The sequence below is a fragment of the Theropithecus gelada genome, chromosome 10 (genome assembly GCF_003255815.1).
Source record: "Theropithecus gelada isolate Dixy chromosome 10, Tgel_1.0, whole genome shotgun sequence".
In the NCBI taxonomy this organism is placed as follows: Eukaryota; Metazoa; Chordata; class Mammalia; order Primates; family Cercopithecidae; genus Theropithecus; species Theropithecus gelada.
Genome location: NC_037678.1, coordinates 39,996,288 through 40,013,227, shown reverse-complemented (window position 1 = coordinate 40,013,227; position 16,940 = coordinate 39,996,288). Strand labels below are relative to the sequence as shown.

General features: G+C 60.3%; 1 protein-coding gene and 1 long non-coding RNA gene across 2 annotated transcripts in view; one reads left to right on the top strand and one right to left on the bottom strand.

Moving 5' to 3' along the window:
* Nucleotides 1-16,511, top strand: part of SLCO4A1 (solute carrier organic anion transporter family member 4A1) — a 29,016-nt gene extending 12,505 nt beyond the window's left edge. Inside the window, exons 2-12 of the mRNA XM_025399129.1 lie at nucleotides 733-1,597; nucleotides 3,033-3,123; nucleotides 4,762-4,883; nucleotides 5,398-5,509; nucleotides 9,285-9,439; nucleotides 10,646-10,841; nucleotides 12,005-12,170; nucleotides 12,271-12,443; nucleotides 12,729-12,793; nucleotides 13,161-13,309; nucleotides 15,968-16,511. Coding sequence (XP_025254914.1) covers nucleotides 733-1,597; nucleotides 3,033-3,123; nucleotides 4,762-4,883; nucleotides 5,398-5,509; nucleotides 9,285-9,439; nucleotides 10,646-10,841; nucleotides 12,005-12,170; nucleotides 12,271-12,443; nucleotides 12,729-12,793; nucleotides 13,161-13,309; nucleotides 15,968-16,111 — 2,238 coding nt within the window. The 3' untranslated portion in view covers nucleotides 16,112-16,511. The remainder of the gene's footprint in view (nucleotides 1-732; nucleotides 1,598-3,032; nucleotides 3,124-4,761; nucleotides 4,884-5,397; nucleotides 5,510-9,284; nucleotides 9,440-10,645; nucleotides 10,842-12,004; nucleotides 12,171-12,270; nucleotides 12,444-12,728; nucleotides 12,794-13,160; nucleotides 13,310-15,967) is intronic.
* LOC112632921 lies at nucleotides 7,511-10,899 on the bottom strand. The gene is made up of 2 exons (XR_003121460.1): nucleotides 10,651-10,899; nucleotides 7,511-7,952 (listed from the first exon to the last, which is right to left on the bottom strand). It is a non-coding gene; the product is annotated as an uncharacterized LOC112632921 (long non-coding RNA).
* Nucleotides 16,512-16,940: the final 429 nt, after the last annotated feature.

The window sequence follows — 16,940 nt, the reverse complement described above, 5'->3', positions numbered from 1 at the left end:
TGCCGATTGCAGCTCCTGTTAGCCACAGGCAGCGATGCCAGCTGCCGCAGACCAAGGCCGAACCAGCACCGGCCAGAACTTGGCGGCCGGGGGCGTCTCCAGTGCTGGGGACACATGTGGCCCGGGAGGCCGTTTCCAGCTCATTCCTGCACCTCCCAAACTGCACCAAGAGGAGCTCCTTTCTCACGCCAAAGGGTACAGAAAGCTGCCAGGGCATGAATTTAAGGATGAACAAGGTCAGGCTCCAGGACCAACATGGAGACCCCCTGTGGAATCCATCAGGGCCACTCGGCTGCAAATGGCAGGGGACGTGGCTGACACGAGAGGGGGCAGGGCGGGGTGACCTGGGACCCCAGTGTCTGACTCGGCCTCCGCGTCTCAGCTCCACTCTCCACTGTGTGGCCCCATCTCGGTGGGCCCTGCCTTCTTCACAGCCCCGACGCCACACTGCTGAAGCGGCAGCTTTCCCTTCCAACAGTTCTAGAAAGGGCAGGAACCGAGCCCCTGTGAGTAGGCCGGGCACAGCCCCCACTTCCCGCAGCGGAACTGCGGCTGGGAGACAGTGCCTGAGTGTGGGTTTGGCCAGACGCCACCCTGGATTTGGGAGACTCTTGAGACAAGGCAGGCAGAGCTTTGAGCCACCCCCATGATGGGTGTGCTGGAATGTTCCCGCCTGGTCGTGCTGTATCCGTGGAGAGACGTGAGCTTGCTAACCAGACATTCTTCTCACAGGACACACCAGCCCCTTGGATACCACTTGGCCACTCCCACGGAGGCCACTCACACTGTGTGGCTGAAGCCTCGAGGTCACCAGGCGGAGGCGCGGAGATGCCCCTGCACCCGCTGGGGGACAAGCCGCTCACCTTTCCCGGCCCCAGTTCAGCCATGGAAAACGGGCTTGACCACGGCACGCCCCTGAGCCCCGGCTCCCTGCGCTCCGCTGCCCATAGTCCCCTGGACACCAGCAAACAGCCTCTCTGCCAGCCCTGGGCCGAGAAGCGTGGCGCCCGGGGGACCCATGAGGTGCGGTACGTCTCGGCCGGGCAGAGTGTGGCATGCGGCTGGTGGGCCTTCGCACCCCCGTGCCTGCAGGTCCTCAATACGCCCAAGGGCATCCTGTTCTTCCTGTGCACGGCCGCATTCCTGCAGGGGATGACCGTGAACGGCTTCATCAACACGGTCATCACCTCCCTGGAGCGTCGCTACGACCTGCACAGCTACCAGAGCGGGCTCATCGCCAGCTCCTACGACATCGCCGCCTGCCTCTGCCTCACCTTCGTGAGCTACTTCGGGGGCTCAGGGCACAAGCCACGCTGGCTGGGCTGGGGCGTGCTGGTCATGGGCACGGGGTCGCTGGTGTTCGCCCTGCCCCACTTCACAGCTGGCCGCTACGAGGTGGAGGCGGACACGGGCGTCAGGACGTGCCCTGCCAACCCCAGCGCGGCGTGTGCGGACCGCACCTCGGGCCTGTACCGTTACCAGCTGGTCTTCATGCTGGGCCAGTTCCTGCATGGCGTGGGCGCCACCCCCCTCTACACGCTGGGCGTCACCTACCTGGATGAGAATGTGAAGTCCAGCTACTCGCCCGTCTACATTGGTGAGTGGGGCCGGGGAGGTTGGCACGGGGCAGGGAGGGCCGAGGGTAGTGTTGCAGGAGTGAGGGCGACCGGCGGAGCCAGCCCCACCCCCTGCCTTCGTGTGCGCCTTGCCTGCATGGCCCCGGGGCTGCTGCGAGAGGCGGTAGGGGAGGGGAGTCAGGCCGGAGGCCCAAAGCTGACATAAGGGACTCTGGCTTTCTTATGCGGACCCTGCTCAGGGCTCCAGGCCGCTGTGCCCAGGAGTCTCAGTGCAACCCCTGTGTGGTGTCCAGCCCACCTTGCCAGGAAACTCTTGAGACAAGGCAGGCAGAGCTTTGAGCCACCCCCATGACGGGTGTGCTGGAATGGGGCCCAGTTACCAGGCACTGGGTGGCACCAGGTCCAATGGTGGCTGCTGGAATGGGGCACAGTCACCAGGCACTGGGTGGCACCAGGTCCAAAGGTGGCAGACCTCATGCTCCAGCTGGGAACCTAGCACTTGCCTGGGAAGGAGTTTCATGTGGGATAAGTGACGAGGGACAGAGCCCAGAGGCCACACCCATGCCTCCCCGTAAGCACCATGTCTGCTCCGGCAGCCACACAGGGGGGTGCGGAAGAGACCGAGCAAATCCGGAGAGTCAGAACTTTGAGGGGAAAAGTAACACGAAGCAGCTCATGGCTGCTTCACAGCCGCCTGAGAGTAAATCTGTATCACAACCCTATGCCAAGCAGCTGAGCTCACTGCCCTGGGGCAGCCCTGGGCCCCTCACTGGCTTCTGGCTCCTGTTTGTTGAGACGTAGGGAAGCCCCATGGCCTGTCCAACAGGGACAATTTGACCCTGTGCATGGCCCGACTGACCCCACTTCTCGGTGCCCCCTGCCTGGCTTTCCTCTCCTGGGTGGGGCATCGTAGGGATGGTCAAGGGGAGCAGCTGGCCCCAGCCGGACTCTGCAGTGACCTCAGCCTCCTCATGTCCTCTTTGAGCTCTGCTCATCCCGAGAACCAAGGCAGGCGTTGATCACCTCACTCCAGTGAGGTTCGTCCCACTACCCTGACCCTTCCAAATCTCAGCCTACGGGGGCATGAGCGTGGCTGGGTGGAGGGGCTCAGGCCTCTCTGGTCCCTTTCCCCACCCTGGGTCCCTAATTCCTGCCAGGGTCGGTCTGTGCGGCTACTTAGACGTCCTGCCAAACCAGGCTTCGAGGACCTTTGCCCTATTGTAAGGGAAAGACAGCAGTGCGCTTGGCTTTGAGGAGGTTTTTTAAAGCTGACACTGACCCACGTCAGGCCCAGTGGTGGCTGCACGGACTTGCCTAACTTGAGGCCCATGAGGGGAGTGGGCCGGAGATGCACAACGGTGGGTGCAGGGCTTCTCTCAGGCACGAAGCCCCACATGGCCCTCTGCAGCCCCAGGTTGGTGCACAGCGGCCCTGATGCCTCTGCCTCTCTTGCAGCCATCTTCTATACCGCAGCCATCCTGGGCCCCGCTGCTGGCTACCTGATCGGAGGTGCCCTGCTGAACATCTACACGGAAGTGGGCCGACGGTGAGTGGCCACGCACCCTGCTGCCTGCCGCGGGGCCACACCCACGGGAGCCCACCAAACTGCGTGCACTGGAGAGATCCACGTGTCTCTGGAAGGGGGTTCAGAGCCAGCAGGGCCCCCTCTGAGTCAGGCCGGGCATGGTGCCGGTGCTGGGCCCCCGGGCTGGAGGGAGTCAAGGCTGGCCTTGGCTCTGTTGGACTCGGGGGATCTTGGGGGCCTTGGGAGTCCGCCCCAGGGCAGGGGGCGAGGCAGACGGACGGTGCCCAAGGCCCAAGCACTTGCAAAGTCCAGCGAGCCCTGGCCACTAGTTCCCTAATGGAACTGAGATTCTTTTGTTTTCCTTTCTTTGTATCTTGTGTGTGTGACACTAGTTTCTGTAAACGTAAGCGGGAGAAAGCAAGGTGGGGGTGGAGGGAGAAGCAGACAGAGGGAAAGACAGACAGGGAAAGACCAAGAGACAGACACAGAGATGGAGATGCAGAGAGAAAGAGAGATACAGAGAAAGCAGACAGACAGTGACAGACAGACAGACAGAGGGAGAAGGGGAGGGAGAGGAGAAAGCATGTCCTTGCTGACCTGTCAGGGCTCTATGGGTGCAGGGTCCCCCATTCGTCCTGTGCCCAGCCTGTACTTGTGAAGTTTCCAAGGTCGACTGTGACGTGGTGTGGGCACCGCTGCACCTTGGGACTCTTTCTGCAGATGGTGCCTCTCCTGGAGGTCTCTAGCACTCTGGCCTCTTACAAAAGCCCCTCTGGCCTCGGGTTGATAATGTGGGGTCAATCGTGCACGTTCTAGGCAGAGCCTGGAGGTAGGTTTGGGGCTCGTGTCCTGGGTCTGGATGCTTCTCAGTCCCTCTGCCCCATCTGGCTCTGGGATCTGGGCCCACTGTGCACAAAGTGGGGAGGCAGAGCGGGGTCTGGCCCTGTGTGCGGTGTCAGCGTTTCCCTGCTAGAACAAGCAGGTGCCGCCTGGCTGCAGCCTTGCAAGGTGTTGGCGCTCCCTGTGTCCTCTGTCTCTGCAGCTCTGCTCCCGGCCTTTGCTGGCCTTTTGCCCTCCCACCTCCTCCTCCTCCTCCTCACTGTGAAGACGCATCCCTGGAAGCCCAGAGCTTGGGTGGGCTTCTGCTCGCACGGCCGCCTCAGCCCATGATTCTTTTCCACTCACCTTTTCATTTGAAAGCGCACTTATATGCAAATTGCCGCGTGCACAGCAGCCCCTTTGTGGGGAGCTCTCGGTGAGCTCCAGCTGAGCCCTCTGGCATCCTTGGGAACCCCATCTGTCACCCTCTGCTGTGGGGAGGGCTGCCTCGGCCCGCTGTTGCCTGGAGAGCCTGCCCCTCCTAGCGCCCAACCCCACCGTGGTCTCAGGACCAGGCCACAGGTGGCATCTCCAGACCTGGAGCGTGGGCCAAGGCACGGAGCCATCCGTCTTAGACAGTGAAGCCAAGGTGGTGTTTGCTTTAGTCTGCAAGGAAAGGACAGGACCTGTGGCCAGCAGCGCCAGGGGCCTGTGTTGACCAGTGTGCAGACAGACCCCGGAGGTCTGCCCGGAGGAGGGGCCAGGTCCCCCCCAGTATGTGTGCCATGGAGGGCACAGGTGGGCTCCACGCTGACCCAGGTGCCTCTGCCTCTTCCACAGGACGGAGCTGACTACCGAGAGCCCGCTGTGGGTCGGTGCCTGGTGGGTCGGCTTCCTGGGCTCCGGGGCTGCTGCCTTCTTCACCGCCGTTCCCATCCTTGGTTACCCTCGGCAGCTGCCAGGTGGGTTCCCTGTCCCCAGCCCGGCCTTCACATCGGGGGGTTGTCCCTTAGTCTTCACGAAGGGGGCACCCCATTTCCTCTGTTTTTCCCCGCCATGGTCAAGTCTGCGGCACACCCTCATTCTGTCTTTGATCTGCATCTTCCCATTTGGGTGGAGAGATGCCACCTGGCTGTGGCACGAGGCAGGTTGTGTGTCCAGCCTGTCCTGTGGCCTCCCCTCTGCCCCAGCGGCTTCTCCCCTTCAAGCCACAGAACAGGCTTGTGTCCCAATCGGGGCAGGGCCTCCATCCCTTCCTTCCCCCAGCCGCACTTGGGGCCCCAGCTCTCCCACACCTCCAGCCCGGCTTGTGGAGCACTCTCATGCGGCTTCTGTTCCAGCGCCACCTCCCTGGGGCTGCAGGGATGTCAGATGATGACGTTCTCAGACCGGGGAGGGGCAAAGGAGTGGGGGCAGAGCCTCCCTCAGAAGTCCACCTCCAGGAGCTCCCAGCCCCAGCTGACTCTGCCCTTCCAGGCTCCCAGCGCTACGCGGTCATGAGAGTGGCGGAAATGCACCAGTTGAAGGACGGCAGCCACGGGGAGGCGAGCAACCCGGACTTCGGGAAAACCATCAGAGACCTGCCTCTGTAAGGACTGAGGGCAGGAGGGTTCCTAGTGTCCTCAAACCCTTTAAGGGCCCCCATCTCGGGGAGTCAGTGAGACCCTTCCAGGATCATGATGGGGATGAAGCCCCAAACCTCCCTTGTGGCCCACCAACCCCTGAGACCTGGGCCAAGAGATTAAGGAGCAACAGCTACAGCCTCCAGGGCCAGAGGCCGCAGACCCTGTCTCAGGGCTGCAGAGCCGTGGGTGAGTCCCAAAGCGGGGCCAGGGCCTCGGCCTGCACCCGGGGACCCGTCACTCACAGTGTGGAGGCTCCTGTGGGCTGCGCCTGGCTTCCAATGGCCACGGAGCAAATCCCTTCCACACCAGCAAGTCTCCCCATGGCCTGTGTGTCCCGGGGTCCCCACGGAGGCTGCATTCAACTTGAGAGCCTTCCCTCACCGTGACCCCTCACGCTCCAGTTCCCTCTCGTCAGGTGTCACCTGGGCCATCCCCCGCCCCGGGCTCTGGGCTGCTGCCCTCTGTCTCCCTCCCTCAGTTTCTGAGGACCTCCCCTCTCCACCCTGCGTGTCCTGCTCACCCTCTGGGAAGGCTGCTTGCTTTATCATCTGCCTTGGCTGCCTTCCCTTCTTTCTGCCGAGTGTGGTACGGCCTTGCTTTGCTGTCTTGCTGCACTGCTAGGGTGAACACGGAGTCCTGGCCTGGTGGGGTCCTACAGGGACAACGTAGGGGCCCAGGCCCTCCAGGTCTCTCCTGGGGATCATGCCTTCCCCGGGGGGCTCTCCCCAGCGGGGCTCTCCCCAGCGGGGCTCTCCCCAGCGCTGGGCACAGGTAGCCCTCAGTGTGGTCACCACCCAAGTCCTCAGCCTCTGAGGCCGTAGCACAGGGAGACTCTTGTGCCCCTTTAGCAGCAGGTCCCTGAGCTTACGAATGGCTGCGTCTCACTGGCCATAGTGGGTGGAGGATGTGGGCAGTGGGTGTGTCCCTGCTGCCTGTCCTCAACCAGGACAGGAGGAAGGCATCAGGGCCAACGGTGGCCCCTCTGAAAGCCCCGAGCTGTCCACAGCAGAGAGGAGCAGGGCTGGATGAAGATGGGAAGGGGGGACCTCATTAGGGCCCTGATAGACCCCCGAAGTTGCTGGGAGCTGCCTGCTAGGGAAGGTGACCCCATGGGCCGAACTGACCTGGGGCCACGTTCACCAGGAGCTGGGAACATCGTGCAGGCGCCGGCTCACCCTCTCTCCCCCACACCTGGCAGCAGAATGGCTTAGAGCTGAGGGCCAGGCGCCCTGTTCGCAGCGTGGCTGTGAGCCCCAGTGCGGACCTGGGAACCCTGGGGCACTTTTAGTTCATCGGGTGACAAAGAGGCTTATGTCCAGGGTTAGTTCCCTAAACCAGTTGCTGGTAAGAAATTGTGGGACATGTTTCCTTTATTTAAAGTCATGACTAATTCTCTGGGCAAATTCAACATGAGAATATCAGCCGAGCAATCCATGATTAAGAAATGAAGTTTGCGTAGCACTTCGGAGAGTCATGGCCTCCTGATGCAGCCACGCACCCTGGAGCCTGGGCAGGTCTAGGAAAAGCCCCAGGAAGGGACTCCTCTAGGGTGTCTACCCCAGCCCTGTCCCCCCACATGCCAGGACCCCCCCCAGGTGTCTACCCCAGCTCTCACTTCCATATGCCAGGACCCACCCTAGCTCTGCCCTGCCACACGCCAGGACCAGGACCCCCCCCCAGGTTGTCTACGCCAGACCTGTTGCCCCACACACCAGTACCCCCAGGGTGCCCACCCCAGCTCTCACTTCCATATGCCAGGACCGCCCCCCGGTGCCCACCTCAGCTCTCCCCCCACACACCAGGACTCCCCCCGCAGGGTGTCTACCCCAGCCCTGGACTGGCTGGAGGGGAGGTATGGGCTGGGGTCTCCTTTGCCCTCAGTCATCTTTGCCCTCAGTCATCTTTGCCTTTTTCAAGACGTGGGACCTAAGTTGCCCAGGAGGAAAGGCTTTGGAATCCTCAGGTCAGGAAATAATTTTGAAAGAATTGGGCTGTCCCATTTTAATCAGGGAATGGAACAAAAAACCGTGTTCATGGCTGCCGAGGTCAGTCCGAGCCAGTGAACACCTCCAAGCAGGCAGAGTGTGAGGCTGGAGTGGGGTTTCTGTCGCTAACATCAGCTCTGCAAGGCACCTGTGGGCCTGTCAGGGCTCAGGCTAATGAGGGCTGCATCGCCCGTTCCTAATTCTTCAGAATCTATTTACATTTGGGCACGTCCTCGAACGAGAGCATTTGAATGTTCCGGGCGTTCAGAGTTGCGTTCATGGGAACCAGCTCTGAGTGTGGCTGGGAGGAAAGAGCCGGTGGGGTGACGTGAGGCCAGCGCTCCGCTCTGGCGGGAGGCTGGAAAGCACAGGTTTACAGGACGTCGCTAAGCTGCAGACACAGGGGTTCAAGTCAGCGACACTGTGGTGTGAGCAGAGCGACGTGCCTGGTGCCCCTCCCGTGTGGCAGACGCATCATTTATTGCGAAAATTTGCATTATCGTGGGGCTGATATGAGAGGCTGTTGTGCCATGACCTAGGGCTTCAGGAAAAGTCTCTGCCCCCAGTCCGTGTTACTCACGAGTTCTGGGGATAGGACAATAGCTGCGTCTCAAACACCCTGAGGCCAAGAGCCCCCCCACTCTGGGGGAGAAGGGTCACGCACAGGAGCGTGCTGTGAACAGGGTGTAGCTGTGAGCTGGGATGATGATGTGAGCTTTGCCCAGTCTGGTGACCTGTGTACCCCAGAGAGAGCCGAGCCTCTCTTTGCAGAGGCAGTTCCCCTTCTCTTGTCTGCCTCGCTCACTGCACTGGCCAGGAGGGCTTCGCTTGGTTTACACCACGCGACACGTTTTCCGTCTCAGCATCTTGCGTGCTTAAGCAGCAGTTGGGAGTTAGCCCTGCTCGGCCCTCCAATGCTAACAAAAACGGGGAGGACCCCCATCCACCCACCAGGGCCCCGTGTGCAGGGATGGGGAGCCCCGACACACTGCTGTCAGCCACCACCTGGGTTAGAAACTGCAAGGCCTGACTTGAGGCCTTCCCAGCTTCCAGGGGGGCGTGTCCTCGTCCTGAGACCCCACAGCCAGGACTGCAACAGGCAGATATAAAGGCTGAGTCCTCAGGGCCAGACGGGGCTCAGAGTTCCCACAGTTCCCCCCAGGGCCCCAGGTGCATGCACCAAGGAATCGCCCTGGTTGAGGACTCGGTGGCCCCCAAGTGCAAACCAAGCCAGCTGGGTCCACCCAGGGGCTCCTTGGATGGAAGATTCCAATCCCACTTCTCCCAGGGGCTGGTGGTTAAGGACTGGCTGCACCTCTTGGTGACTCCGGGTGACTCCGTTCCCTATCCCGGGGCCTATCCAGTCCTGGACTTGGCCTCTGCCTCCCCCAGGCGGTTCTCTTTTTCAGGCCCTGCTGCTGGCCCGTGATGGAACAGGGTCCTGGGTTACTTGGGGGGTCTGCCTGCCTGAGCTGAAGCTCTGGCCAAGGCACTGATAAGGTTTTTCCCTAATCAGGAGCTGCAGCTTTCTAGACAAGTGGGCCACAGGCTCAGCCTGACACCTTCTGGGTTTCTCTGGAATAAATGTGGGTGTCCCCCACCTGCCTGTACCCCACTCTACTGCCTGTCAAAATGGGGGCCCTTTGTGCTCAGAGCGGGGAGGTGACAGCCTCAGGAACAGCAGGCTCCTCGCACCCTGGGTCTGGCCCACTCTGACCCTCGGTCTCTTCTCCACACCCTCACCTCTGCCCAGCTCCATCTGGCTCCTCCTGAAGAACCCCACGTTCATCCTGCTGTGCCTGGCTGGGGCCACTGAGGCCACACTCATCACCGGTATGTCCACGTTTAGCCCCAAGTTCTTGGAGTCCCAGTTCAGCCTGAGTGCCTCGGAAGCTGCCACCTTGTTTGGTAAGAAAACTCTGGATCTTGGGGGTCCTCTGCTTTTGTGTCAGTTCTCAGAGAAGCGAAGAATCCTTGAGGGCATCTTCTAGGAAGACCCGGACAGGGTACCTGGCAGCGAGTGCCGCCCTCCCCCTACCAGCCAGAGCAGGTGTGGAGAGCGCCACGGGGGCTGAGCGACCCTGTCCGCAGGCCTGGGGGATGGAGGTCCCACCCTCTTTGTGGGACATGCTTTCTAGGTGGAAGGGTCCGGGGTAGGCTCCATCCACTCGCCACCCGGCCTTGGCTTCTGTGACTTGGCGCAGGAAGGGTTTGGACCTGGTGGTTCTGTGAGCGGGTGCTGGTGCCTCAGGACCTCCTGGGACAGTGCAGCTGGGGGTTTCTCGGTGCCAGAGGCAGGCTGGCCTTCTCAGGCTGGGCTGGGCTGGGCTGCAAAAAGTGGGGACCCCTCCTCAGCAGCTCCTCCTGCCAGCATTCACAGGTACCCTGGGCCATGGCACGTGGGCCACTGCGGCCAATCTACCATGCTCTGCCCTTCCAGGGCCTATCATCTAGATAGGAAGAGGGTGTCAGATGAGGGTTCCCCTCCCTTCCCCACAGGCCCATCCAGGCCTGGCCCCTCCAGGCTGACCTCACAAGCCCACACTCCCACACTCCGCAGACCCCCAGAGGTCAGCTGTACTGCCCCTTGGAGAACCTCCCCACCAGTCCCCCCAAACCTGTCCCCTCCCGTCCTTTCCCCTCCCCACTTGGCCCGGAAGAGGGGTGTCAGCTAATCCCAATTTTGTACTGATGGTGGCCACTCAGGCTTCGACAAATGTCCGTGTCACAGCCTGTGGGGACTCGGCAGAGGCCCCTGCGGCAGGAGGGGTGTAGCTGCCCTGGGCGGGCACTGGAGGAGTCATTGGCTTCCCACTGGGATATGGGCTGCTGACCTTGGAGCATTCTGGGCTCTCCTCTTCCCCCAGCCCTGCCCATGCCCTGCGTCTTTCGGCCTCTGAGGCGTCCTCGCTGCGGGCCCTGGACAGAGGTCCCTCCTGGGACTCCATCAGCAGCTGAGCGCTCAGGTGTGGGGTCCAGTGCTGCCATGCAGGCAGGAATTGATACTTCTGTGCCTCAGTTTCCCCACCTGTAAAGTGGACCCGGCTGATGTGCCGCCCTCTCCCACCACCGTCTCCTGCCTGAGTCCCTGGCTGAGTCCCTCCCTCTCCCCAGGGTACCTGGTGGTGCCAGCAGGCGGTGGCGGCACCTTCCTGGGTGGCTTCTTTGTGAACAAGCTCAGGCTCCGGGGCTCCGCGGTCATCAAGTTCTGCCTGTTCTGCACTGTCGTCAGCCTGCTGGGCATCCTCGTCTTCTCCCTCCACTGCCCCGGTGTGCCCATGGCGGGTGTCACAGCCAGCTACAGCAGGAGGTGAGGGCCAGGTGGCACCTGGATTTGAGTCGGGGCCCTGAGCACCTGTGGTCCCTGGTTGGAGGAGGAAGGGTACAGCACTTGGGGGAGGTGGTTTTTGGAAAGGGCTACGTCGCAGGACAGCAGCAAGGGCAACACTCGTTCAGCAGGGCGCCCGGCAGCATCCACGTGAAAGTGTGCCATGCCAGCCGTCAGAAGCATCTGCGCTCAGGTCCCGGCTGTGCCCCTGGGCAGTCATATGCGTCTCTGGGCCTCAGCCCTCTGCTCTGTCAAATGGAACAGCAGCCCCAGTGTTCGGGGTCCTCGAGGCTGGTCTCTGTCAGTGATGTAGTGTCCCAGGATGTGCTCCCAGCGTTGCCGTGTGTTGGAAGTGGGAGGGGGACCTGCTGGTCAGGTGGCAATTAGGGAATATCCAAAATACATGCAGGTAGCCTGCACCTCGGCGCTGCCCTGCGGGCCCCGGGAGTGCACCTACAGACGCCGTGCAAGACCGAGAAGCACAAAGTGGCCGTTGTGGCATTATCGGAAACAACCTAAGAGTCATCAGGGTGGACGGAGTTACTATGCTGTCCTCACAACAGAGGCCCTGCCCACAAAGGAATGGAGGAAGCTCATCCTGGGCCACATGCCAAGACACACCATGAAGGGGAAAAGGGAAGGAGTTGGACAATGGGCACGGTGTGCTCTGATTCAAGGGAGAAGTGCAGACTTTTGTGACCGGCGGGGGGCATGTACGTGCAGATGACTCCTGCAAACACACGGCCAGCCTGTGGCTGGAGAACCGAGGACTGGGGTGGGGCTGGGGCTGCGAGGCCGCCTTTGTGTACCTGGCGCTCGCTTGCTCTTAATGTTTGCATTTGATCCGCGTGAACGTGTTGCCTGTCCAGAAACAAATGAACTAGGGAAAGGGGCTGTGCATCAGGCAGACGGTGCTGGGGGGCACGGAGGTACCTTCCTTGCGTGAGAAGGAAAAACCATTTTATCACCAGAAGGGCAGTGCCTAGCGTGAGTGCCCAGTGTGCTGGGGGTGGTGCAAGCTTGGCAAGTTTGTAGACCCAAAATGCAGGCTGCATGGGGATGAGCCTTAAGGCTGACCCTGTGCCTGCCGGGCTCCAGCATGGCTCTGGCCTGGGCCCCACCACCCGCTTGTCCGCCTTCTGCAGCCTCCTGCCCGAAGGCCACCTGAACCTAACGGCGCCCTGCAACGCTGCCTGCGGCTGCCAGCCAGAGCACTACAGCCCTGTGTGTGGCTCAGACGGCCTCATGTATTTCTCGCTGTGCCATGCGGGGTGCCCTGCAGCCACTGAGATGAATGTGGATGGCCAGAAGGTGAGTGAGGCCGCTGCCTACTGCCCCGTCCTCCCCTGGACCCTGGGAAGGGGCCCCCGTGCCTTCCCCTTGTAATCGGCGCTATTGTTGGGCTTCCCAGGTGTACCGAGACTGTAGCTGTGTCCCTCAGAATCTTTCCTCTGGTTTTGGCCATGCCACTGCAGGGAAATGCACTTCAACTTGTCAGAGAAAGCCCCTCCTTCTGGTTTTCATATTCGTTGTAATTTTCTTTACATTCCTCAGCAGCATTCCTGCACTAACGGCAACTCTACGGTAAGCGGGGCCGGGTGTGCGTTTGTCCAACGCTTTCCTTGCAGCACCCCGAGCAGAGCTCTGCAGATCCTGAGACAGGAGCGCTCCGGGAAACACCCAGACCCCTGCTAAGCGGGCCTGTCACTGGTGGCGGGAGAGACCTCACTGTCTCTGATCCTCTGATGAGGGGCTTTCTGCTTGGGGAGGTGACGATGTGGCTGGGGGCTGGGCCAGGAGGCCGCTGGCCTGGGGGGTGACTTGGCAACCCCACTTCTGTGGTGCTGACGCTGCGGTTTTCTATTGCAGATGTGTCCGTGACCCTCAGAGATCCTTTGCCCTGGGAATCCAGTGGATTGTAGTTAGAATACTAGGTACTGTGCAGTGTGAGGAAGCTATGGTCAGTTGTGCAGTGTGCTCACTGCACAAGGGCATGGGCAAGTGTCTAACCACCAAGTGGATGTGCTTCCCAGCAGGAGGCTGTGCCTGCCTAGGAAGGGTTCCATTCCCTAACTGTCCACTAGAGGGGCCCATCGTCATTTATTTGCCCAAAGGCTTTCCCTGGGAGACCATGGGAAACTCCCAGCCCCAATGCCGAATCTCCAAAGAAAGGAACATTTAAGCCCCTTTGCACCCGCTGAGAACGCCAACGGCCAGTATTCCAGGCCTCTTGGCTGCCCGCCCCCTACCTTGCCCCCTGCCCACCAGGAGTGTGGGTGCTGAGTGCGCTTCTCTCCATAGGGGGCATCCCGGGGCCCATCGCCTTTGGCTGGGTGATCGACAAGGCCTGTCTGCTGTGGCAGGACCAGTGTGGCCAGCAGGGCTCCTGCTTGGTGTACCAGAACTCGGCCATGAGCCGCTACATCCTCATCATGGGGCTCCTGTACAAGGTGAGCAGGCCCAGGGGAGGGATGGAGGGTCTGCTCTGAGGGTGGCTGAGGGCTCCAGACACTCCGTCATCTTTCCGCAGCTTGGACCACAGCCCAGTACATCACAGATGTCCTCACAGCCAGTTTCTAGAAGGGGCCCTTCCCCCATTCCTCATGAGCTGGTTGAGGGAGGCAGGCCGACCGCAGGGCCTCCCCCTGGGGTTCACTGTCCGGGTCCCCAGCAGCTCCCGCAAAGCCCAGGCGCAGGTGCTGCTCCCTCTCCCGCCTCCCGGGGCTGCCCCTCCGCAGTGTGGTCTTGCGTGTGCCTGGGGTGCCTGTTAACCAAAAGCTTTGCAGAAATAAGCAGCTCCTTTCATTAGAGCGGCTGGATTAGCTGGTCCGCTCCGGGCCTTGGTCTGGGGGGCCAGCGGGTAGGTTGTAGCCTCTCCATGCTCAGTGCACCTTGAATTCCACTGGATCTCTTAGCCTGGCCCTCATTTTTCAAGCTAACAAACTTTCTGTTGTGACTTCTGGCATATGCTACCTGGGAGGAAGCGCAGTATTTGTGTTTGGAATTTGCCCCCATTAGAGGATAAAGCACAAAACCTTCTAAATAGAATGCAGTCCCAGGGCCAGCTGTTCAGAGGATCTTCACGCTCTTCCTTGGGTGACAGACCCAGGAAAGTTGATCCTGCAGGAACCCCTGGCCTCAGGCTTTCCGGGAGGGAGGTTAGAGAAAGGAAAGGAGCCCAGCTGGTTCACCTCCCCTGGGATTAACAGAAAATAGGTGAGTCTGAGCAGGGCCTTGCGTGGCCCTGGAGAGAAGCAGAGTGGGTTAATTTAAAGAGAAATATACCTTGGTTTCCCCCTCATCTGAGGTTTCACTTTCCACGGTTTCAGTTACCCGAGGTCAACCACAGTCTGAATATATTAAATAGGAAATTCCAGAAGCAAACAGTTCATAACTTTTAAAGCATGTGCCATTCTGCACAGTCTGGTGAAATCTTGATCTGTCCTGCCCAGGACTCGCATTCTCCCTTTGTCCAACTTTGGAAGAAGGCAAGGTCAGCAATTATTCTGCAGGGAGCTTTGGGGATACTGGATCCTAAGGCCCAAGCCCTGTGTGATACGCCTTTCACTTTGGCATCAAATAACGGACGACTGTCTGTCAGGCGCGTCTCTGCTCAGGGAGTGGCGATGTTTGGGGAGGCCCAAAGGCATGTGTGCATCAGGAAATTGACCAAATGACTTCATAAGACATAACCTTTGTCCATCGCGTCCAGGCTGTCCACACCACCACCTGATAATCACTTAGCCGGTGTGGTTACCACATCCCCCATCACCGTATCGCAGTGCCGTGTTCCAGCCACCCTTATTTACCTAGCCGTGGCCCCAAAGCACCGGACCACTGACGCTGCCGTTCAGCTCTGCCAGCAGGAAGCCGGAGGCGCTTCCTTCATGAGAATGTGTGGTTCCTTGGCTGGGCTGAGGACCACCCTTGACTCACGCGTCCACAGGGGTCTCAGTGTCTGCGATGACGGGGCTGCTGTACGTTCCCAGGGTGTGTCTCTGTTGGATGCATCCCTTGTCCGGGAGCAGCAGGCTGAGCCCTCCACACGTAACCATCCCCCAGGCTCAGCACAGCCAGCAGGAGCCGTGTCCAGGGGGTCAGAGTTGGCCTCAGCAGCCCCTGCATCCGTGTTAATTTTAGCGGGGGGAGCACAGTGTCTCCTTATGAACACCCTCACGTTCCACTTTGTCCCGCACCGAGTCAGAACAGCTGCACTCCCTGAATGCAGGCTCAGGGCCATCAGCCAGGCTGACGCTCCAGGAGGCACAGTGGGTGTTCCTGGCCCACGCCCAGCGTGGAAACCGTAGTGGGCACATGTACTGTGCGTGGGCACTGCGGCAGCATCCGTGCTTGGACCGTACCGCCTTTGGGGCCCACGCGGGATTCCTGCCACATCGTCCTCTCGCCCTGCAAAGTCGGTGCGGCCCCTTGTTGACAAACCAAGACCCTGAAGGTTAAGAACTGCCCATGATGGCGGCACCCGGGCTGGAATCCGGGCTGTGGTGGCGACCGGCAACCAGTGACTGGCTCTGTGTGAGGTTTCTGTGGCCGCCACGACAAACGACCGCAAATGGGGTGGCCTAGCATAGCAGAACCAGACTCACTCATAGGTCTGACGCCAGAAGTCAGAATCAAGGTGGGGGCAGGGCTGGCTCCTTCCGCACTCTGGCTCTGTCTGCAGCTGCGTTGGCCTTTCTCTCTGTCCCTGCCTCGTCTTCCTTTCCTTTCTCTCGTGAGGACACCAGTCATTGGATTTAGGACCCACCTTAGATCCAGGATGACCTCATCTCAAATCCTTAATTACATCTGCAAAGGCCCTGTTTCCAAGAAAGGTCCCATTCACAGGTGTCTGGCACCATCCAACCCATAAGCCCCCCAGTCCTGTGCCCCTGTTTTCAAAGGGTGTGCTTCATTCCCTCCTTAACAGTGTTGGTGTCTACGCTACAAACCGGTTATACGGGAGAGAGACGCTGTCAGAGCAGGATGGGTTTCCGTGGCCTGGCGAGGGCGCTGCAGGCTAGGGCAGGGACAGGCCCGGGACGGGCCACCAGCGTCCAGAGGCTCTGGCCGGGCTTCCAGCAAGGTCCAGTGGGCTCCTCTCTCCCCAGGTGCTGGGCGTCCTCTTCTTTGCCACAGCCTGCTGTTTATACAAGCCCCTGTCGGAGTCTTCAGATGGCCTGGAAGCTTGTCTGCCCAGCCAGTCCTCGGCCCCTGGCAGTGCCACAGATAGCCAGCTCCAGAGCAGCATCTGACCACCGCCCACGCCCACCCGGCCACAGCAGGCGTTCAGCATTTCCTGATGACAGAACGGTGCCCTTGGGTGATGCAATCACATGGAAACTTCTATTTGACCTGCAACCTTCTAGTTAACCTGTGGTTTAAAGTCAGCTGTGAACTCCTGTCCCCAGAGCTGTACAGCCCTTCAGTGGGTGGGAGGAACTTGCACAAATATATATTTATGGACACATATTTTGCATCAGAAGATATTTATAGAATGTATTTTATACCTGATCGTGTGTGGTATGCGTGAGGGCAAGCTCTGAGGGGCTGAATCCCACTGGGAGGGTGCGGGCCTGGCCTGCAACCCAAGGAAGGCTTGTGTGTCCTCAGTGAAAGCTGTGCATATCTAAATATATTTTGTATTTAAGCCTGTGTCCCCATACCGTGTGCTTTATTTCTATGAGTTTGCAGAGTTTGGTGGTCTCGCCATCCTTGGTATGGTCTTTGGGACTGTGTGCTCCAACGGAGACCGGCTCCCGCCTCCAGTTCAGCCTCAGGCTTCAAGCCTGGGTCCCCGCCCCGGACACTTCCGTGAATGACCTGAGCTCTGTCTTTGCACATTGGGACTGAGGACGGAAGTGGCCGGCAGCTGCTGTTAACACTGAAATGTGTGTGTGTATGTGTGTGCACGCGTGCATGGGTGCACGGGAGCCAGCACAGGCCCTCTCGTTTGCGAGGCCCTCGGACAGCCATGCCTCATGCCAGGAGGGTGGTGGGTCACGGGTGGCAGCTGTGTGGTTCCGAGGCCTGTGGAGCGGCTCTGGGGACTGCTGGTGGCACAGACCCCAGTGGGAGAGCCCC